General features: G+C 31.6%; 2 protein-coding genes across 2 annotated transcripts; one reads left to right on the top strand and one right to left on the bottom strand.

Annotated features, from left to right (window-relative positions):
* Positions 1–717: 717 nt before the first annotated feature.
* On the top strand, positions 718–1,488 carry HELRODRAFT_86701 (hypothetical protein; the record flags this gene model as incomplete). The annotated part of the gene is made up of 3 exons (XM_009028066.1): positions 718–844; positions 910–1,038; positions 1,370–1,488. Coding segments are annotated over 3 exons (375 nt in total), but the record flags the coding sequence as incomplete, so codon positions are not given.
* Positions 1,489–3,986: 2,498 nt separating this feature from the next.
* Positions 3,987–6,343, bottom strand: HELRODRAFT_179236 (hypothetical protein; the record flags this gene model as incomplete). Its single annotated transcript, XM_009028093.1, has 4 exons — positions 3,987–4,180; positions 4,506–5,466; positions 5,537–5,660; positions 6,030–6,343. 4 exons carry the CDS (start codon positions 6,341–6,343, stop codon positions 3,987–3,989), a joined length of 1,593 nt encoding a protein of 530 aa, XP_009026341.1.
* Positions 6,344–7,306: the final 963 nt, after the last annotated feature.

The raw sequence follows: 7,306 nt of genomic DNA, 5'->3' as shown, positions 1-7,306 counted from the left end.
ACGTGAGAAATTTTATGATATTTATTGTTGATGAATTCGGTGAAATTTAAAAATAAACTACTCGGCAGTTTGTAACTTGTACGGCGGTAAAAAAAGTTGTTCAGACTTCTACCATTGCTCAAACGGATTCAATTTGGATGCAAATTTGAACTGTCAATCCAAGAAATGTTTGGTAGGATGGAAAGGTGATGCTTGCAACGAAAGGGGTTATTAAAATGTTATATGTTCAAATGAGTTTGTACTTCGTAATCTTATTTGTTTAATAATCTAATTTTAATGTTGGGCTTATGCTATTAGCGATAAATTAATTTGAAATATTGAAAGATTGTCAGTCCAACAATGGCAACTGTGAAATCCACACTTGCTCCTCATTTCAAATTGGAACTAAAACTCTGACGGAATGCCTTTGTAGAGTTGGATATGAAAAGTTATCATCGTACAATGATGATTGTACGCTGAGTGAGTAACTCTGAATTTCTTTATGATATCGCTAACTGCGATCCATCCACTGTTTAAATCTTCAGTTCCTGATGCACGCCTTCCATCAGTGTGCGGCTCAACAGTTTCGAACTGCACCAGCACACCAATGTCCTATGAATGTTCTTGTGTGGCAGGCTATAAAAATCAAGTCAATGATAAAACCGCAGCATAGGTTGGTGAAAATTCAATAAATTTCAAATAAAAATGTTTGCCATTTAACAATTCTAAAACTACTCAGACATTAACGAGTGTATCGAAAACTCGAACAACTGTACCAGCCTTTCCGAAACGTGCGTTAACACTGTAGGTTCTTATTATTGTCAATGCTCGTCTGGTTATGAACGTATAAAGGGAGTTTGCCAAGGTGCACAAAATATTCTAATTTTTTTTAAACATTTTTTTGATTACTAATACCAAACCAACCTGTAGATATAAACGAGTGCGTCAACAGTTCAAATCTTTGTGACAGTGTAAATTCAGTTTGTAAAAATATTCCCGGATCTTACAACTGCACATGTTTGAAGGGCTTCACAAACCAAAACAACTTGATTTGCAGTGGTTACGATCTTTACGTAACTTTTTATTTACGTTAACTTTTTATTTACGTTTCAATTTGGAAAATTTATAAATCTTCTTCTTTTTATTAAACTAATGTTTAGAGTGGAAAAAACAATTTCGCCCACACGTAGTGAACGATTCATAAAAAATTCAGACGCAGATGAATGTTTTGACGGCAACAACAACTGCAGCAAGCCACTCGCCACACCTACGGCTCGTACTTTTGTGTATGTCCATCTGGTTACATGCAAGTGAACAATGATTGTTCAGGTACAATTTTAAAAAAAGACATTTCAATTGTAATTTTCGTTTCTATAAAATTGTAATCTAGACATAAATGAGTGTACAAGTTATGAAAATGCTTGCGACAACCAAACTTCGACGTGTGAGAACAAAGTTGGAAGCTACGACTGCAACTGCTTTAGTGGTTTTTATAATAAAAACCCGTAGACTTGTGAAGGTTCAAATTTTCATTAATTTAATTTTATAATGAAATAATAATTTAGTAATTAATTTTCAAAATGATGTACAGCTGTTAGTACAAAAATTCTATCTTGTATAAGTAACCTGTTGAAAGTGATAAGTTTTCTTCAAACATTATGTTCTTTTTAAAAGTATTTTGTAACGGATAAAGCTTAAAAGAGAATCATCATCATTACCAGGCACTTTAACCTTTAGACCATCGCTTCGCCATCTAGAACGTAACGTAAAATATAAATTTGCCCATTTTTTGATAGTATTTTCTTAAATTTATTCTATTTTTAAGATAAGAATGAGTGTCTGGAAAATCCTTCTGTCTGCGATAGAGCCATTTCAACGTGTGTGAACAACGCTGGGTCGTATATTTGCTCATGTAACAGTGGCTACACGAATAAAAATCAGTGGATATGTGAAGGTATAGTGTGGATTGTATTTCATAACAATGGCAAAAATTTCCTAATGCGTTCAACGTACATTCATGTATGATACAATCTATCATAAACTATTGCATACATGGCTCGATAAAGTTTTACTCATAACGTTATATTAAATTATATAACTAATCCGCTATACATTACAATAAATTGCATACGTGACATGTTTTTATTTTGATAAAATGTTACATATGTTGTTTTGATTTGATTGGGCGAAACTACAAACTTTTAAAAATCACATTATGAAACCAAAATTATTTTTTAAGGAAGAACTAACAATTCATTTTTTAGTTTCCCAGGAGAGGAATGTTCTGTTCGTATTCATTGCGATTTCCGTAGCTGGAATGGCAACGCTGACGGGTTTATTTGCATATTGGGCCGCCAAATACAAACATCCCAATTAAAACGTCACAAATTTTCAAGTTTAAATCAATTTTTTTTAATTTATAAAAATTTCATAAGATTTGAATTTAATTTAGTTTTGAAATGGGGAAAACTAAAAAATTTTTTAAAATCATTGAAAGATTTAAAATGAACTTTTGACGATTAGAAAAAAATGCTATATATTATAGCGTGTTATATCCTAGCTGAAAATGCGAAAATTTCTTTAAACTGTTAAACACAATAGGATTCAGACATTTCCACATAGATATAAATTTATTATTAATTTTTAACTAATGACAAATAATTTTTCTACATTAATTTGTTTTCAATAAAGATTATAAACTCGAAAATAAAATTCCATTACAATTCTGGCCACAACACGCTCCAATGAGTTGCTTAATTTTTTGGTTATTTACATAAATTTTATAATCAATTCTACCATAATGAGCTTGGTTTAGAAATATCATTTTTTTATTGACTTATTGACTTGTTCCATCTATAATAGGTACAGCCTATTATAGATTATATAAGTTCTTGTGAAACTTTCAAAGCGTGGGTGATATTCATCAGACGAAACTTTCAAGCTCCATGCTAATATTTTTCTTTATTTGTATCCAATGCGATAATGTTTTTACAAATATGTGTAGTGTTAGCGAAAATTTTCTAATGATATACAAAAATAACGTTTTAATTTAACTTTGGGTTTAGAGTTTCTTGTAGTCTGGTTTAACAAAATGCAATTAACTAGTTAATTTTCTACTAATATTTTTATCATAGAAATGTAAAAATGTTTGGTCTTTATTTTTATTAATTAACGTTATATTGGGTGTTTAATAATAAATATTGTTATTAATGCTAAAATTGTTTTAATTACTGCTTGCTGGATTTTAAAAATTCTGTGGCACAGCAAACCAAAAATGGCAATTTATTGAAATTTTCTGAAAAATTAGCTTAAATATTCAAGAGCGAATATGTTATAAATTTGTTAAATTTTGAAATTAACCCACTATAACTTTTTCCACAAAATTTTATATTTTTAAAAATAAAAATAGCTGCCGCATTTTGTTTAGCTAGAGGAATAGAAATTGGCGAGTTTTTCCTGTTGTTAGAAATTCTATGCGTTGTGCTGTGTTGGTTGTTGTTGTTGCTGTTGTTGTTGTTATTATTGCTCACTGAAGCACTCCGCTAGTGATCTTAGTTGGTTGTGATAACTCATCTCCACTTTTTACCCGGAATGTTCGATTGGTCAAAAACTTCCGACCCATCCAATAATGCTTGTGTTAACCCCGTAACTTGACAATTTTTGATATCAGTTGGTTGTGAGATATGGTGTGGAAGACTTTTTTAATACCCTTGTATAGAACATCTACTTTTTTGTTTGGATCCATTGCTTTTGTAACATTATTTAGGAAGTATAGAAGTTGTGTACCAGTAGATCTGCCTGGAAGGGATTCAAACTGCTTTTTATAGAAAAGATTGTTACTTTGAACATGATGCAGCAAGTAATTTTTGTCAATTGATTCCAATACCTTGCAAGGCATTTCAATAGTAAAAAGATTGGTCTGTAGTATCTTACATCAGGTTTTGAGCCTTTTTTATAGATCGGGATGACTGTGCTTATTTTTCAGTCTGCTGGATCCTGTTTGGAGTTCAGTGACAAGTTGAACATGCTGCACTTGCGTGCTGACAATTATGTTTTACACTCTTTGCGGATACGAAGGTGTGTTCCATCTGGTTCTGACTTTTCATTATTTTCAGATTTTTCAGTTTGTTCTCAACATCTTGAATCGTAATCACAGGCATTTTCATCTCTTCAATATTTTTCCTCACGTAAAATAATTTTCCTGTAAGTAAAAAAAGATGTTTGGCAGGCAACAAATTTTTTGGTCAGCATTTCAAAATTTGAAAAACTACATCATCTTTATAAACACGGAAAAGTTGAAGAAAATTTAAAAACATTAAATAATCCTTTCAGGTAAACCTTATAATGTTGACACAAACACATTTCTTAATATGGACAGAACTAGAACTTTTTTTCTTTACAACTTTTTTTAAAAACGAGTTTCTTGTCAAAAATATAAAATAATTTCCGTATTATTTTCTATTTATCAAATTTAAATCTTATGGCGAAGCAAATATATACATCTGGTTAAGTATGAAAATCATCACCATCATCTTCATCATCATCTTTATCTTTATCATCATCTTCTTCATCTTCATCATTAATATTATTACCATCTTCATTATCATCATAATTTTCATCATCCAAATTAATAATAACGATAATATCATTTTCGTTTGCTAGGTCATTTGCATCATCATGATCCTCATCCTCATCATCACCATCATCTTCATCATCATCTTCATCTTTATCATCATCCTTATTACCATCTTTATTATCATCATAATCTTCATCATCCAGATTAATAATGAGAATGTCATTTCCAGCATCTTCAACATTTTCACGTGTTAGTTTATTCGTATCATCACCATCGTCATCATCATCGTCGTCGTCATCGTCATCATCATCATCGCCATCCCCATCATCATCATCTTTATCACTACCATCATCATTTGCACCATTGAAAACAATATAGTATACACAGTTTTCTGAATATTTGACATGTACTTGTACATAAGCTCTTAGTAGTTTATCGCAGCCATCACCTTCCGCAAAATCGTAATCATCATCTTCATAAACTTCATCTACATGTTCATCTTCATCATAAACCTCTACCACATTTTCATCTTCTTCATCTTCTCCTTCAACTTCAGCAGCAATTTCATCATCATCTTCATCAACTTCTACATTTTCATCATCAGCTTCTATTAAGGATTCATCTTCAACATAAACTTCTACCATATTTTCATCTTCTTTTTCTTCTCTTCCAACTTCAGCAACAATTTTATCATCATCTTCATCAGCTTCTACATTTTCATCATTAGCTTCTACTGAAGATTCATCTTCGTCAGCATCTTCAGATATGTTGAAAAAGTAAAATAAATCGTTTACTGTATCCTCGATGTTTTCATGTGGTAGTTCTTCTGTCTCGTCATCATCATCTTCTTTCTCATCATCGTAGTAGTCATCTTCACCATCATCTTCTTCTCCTTTTTTTTTCCTCTTCATCTTCATCATCGTCAACATTTTCATCAAAATTTTGAAATGTGTTGCCGAGGTAACGTAGATCATCATTAACTTCACCATCACCATCGTATTCATCTACATCGTTATCTTCGTCACTCAAAATGTTAATGATAATCTCGCCATCTTCATCTTCGTCATTTAGACTTGTCCGTTCAACCTTTTCGTCATCCTGATGGCTGTAAGGGTAATCATCGTCATCATCGTTATGAAAATCGTTGAAGAAATCATCATCTGCTTCTTCAATATTTTCATTTGGTAGTTCATCATTTTCATCTCAAATTCTTTCTAATAATTTATTTTCAACTACATTCAAACTATTTAAAGTAGATTTTACAATTTCTTTTGCAAAGGCATTCAATTCAAAGAAGGTCAATCTTTGGCTCGTTAACAATTGCCTCCTCCATGCTTTCCTCAGCAGCTCAACTACAGTTCTTCTATCATCGTCATTCACTTTCAACTTTACAGCACAACTATGATCTTGCAAAATGAATTCCACTTTTACAAACTCTTAATTTGTTTCTAAATTTAAAATCCCTTCTGGGCACCCTCCAAACTTCATCTCGTACACCGTCCAACAGAAAGGAAATTTGAGTTGGTTATTTGTTAAATAGAGTCTCTTCAAGCAGTGTAGGTGGAAAACATGTCTGCAATCTCTCAAGTAGACGCTTTCAGGTGTGTTACCCAGCCCATCGCAGCATATGCAACATTCGGCGTCAGAGCCAATTTTGAAATGAATTTCTTCATTTTCTTCCACTAGAAAAAGAAAATCTTGTTTCATCATATTTTTGTAGCTGTTTTGATGCTCTACAGGTGTTTTAATACTTTTCTTGTTGCTTTCATTGCTCTCTAATTGAAACATTTTACTCGATTGGGGTTTAAGATTTAAAAAAAACTGCAAATTTGGTTTAAATTGAAAAAATTTCAAAAAATTTATCATGAACAATTGATAAAATTTGTTTTCTGAATAAAATACGCTTTAATAAATTGTCAATGTTATTCATAGAAAAATTATTTCTTGCCAACAATAAAGTTAATGAATATTTGAAATGATAATTGTAATAGACACCTTATATTCCACGACTCTTGAAAGCCTTTATATAGATTTGTTGAGCATTGTTTGTCACTTGGCTTCCTTAGTTGAAAGTTTCACGTGTCTCGACCTTTGATGTCGTTTCTTTGTTTGAAAAATTGTTATGCGCGAACGAAAGAGCAAAGAATGTTTTTTTGCAGTCTTTGAAGTTACTTTGAACTTGATCATTTGATGCATCGATTAAAATTAAAATGTTATTTACCAAACCATCGACCTGCATTTTAAAACACCAAAAAATTTTTTTCACATAATATTACATGATAAAAATCAACCTAGGTGACTTCATATTTATCAACTTGATAATTAATTATTAATGAAGTCATTTTTTTCAGTAAACGTATTCACAATATTTAATCATTAGCAGTTTCTTTTTCCTTTCTTCTTTTTTTTCATAAATTATCTAAAAGTGCATAAGTCTCGGTCGACTGACTCTAAATTTTGATAATAATTTTTTTCTCAATTCCATTAACTTTAAAAATATCTTTCATTCATTTCTTGGAGCAATTTTTCAGGTGAGAAGGTTGACATTGAAGGGTGGCCTTTGCAGATACTGGAGCAACCCAAGAGTAGGTATTGCACAGAGGGTACTATTTTCGCAATTGAACAACCTTCCTTGCATTGTGTCTGGTGATGAAGTAGGTTTTTTAGCGTGCTTGACAAACTGTCATCGCTGTTCCATGATCTAGATGTGCAGTGCGATAAGTCAGATTGAAACATTAGAGCAAGTTATCT

This window comes from Helobdella robusta (assembly GCF_000326865.2).
Source record: "Helobdella robusta unplaced genomic scaffold HELROscaffold_53, whole genome shotgun sequence".
Taxonomy (NCBI): Eukaryota; Metazoa; Annelida; class Clitellata; order Rhynchobdellida; family Glossiphoniidae; genus Helobdella; species Helobdella robusta.
The sequence above is the reverse complement of the archived record's forward strand: the minus strand, read 5'-3'. Positions and strand labels throughout refer to the sequence as shown.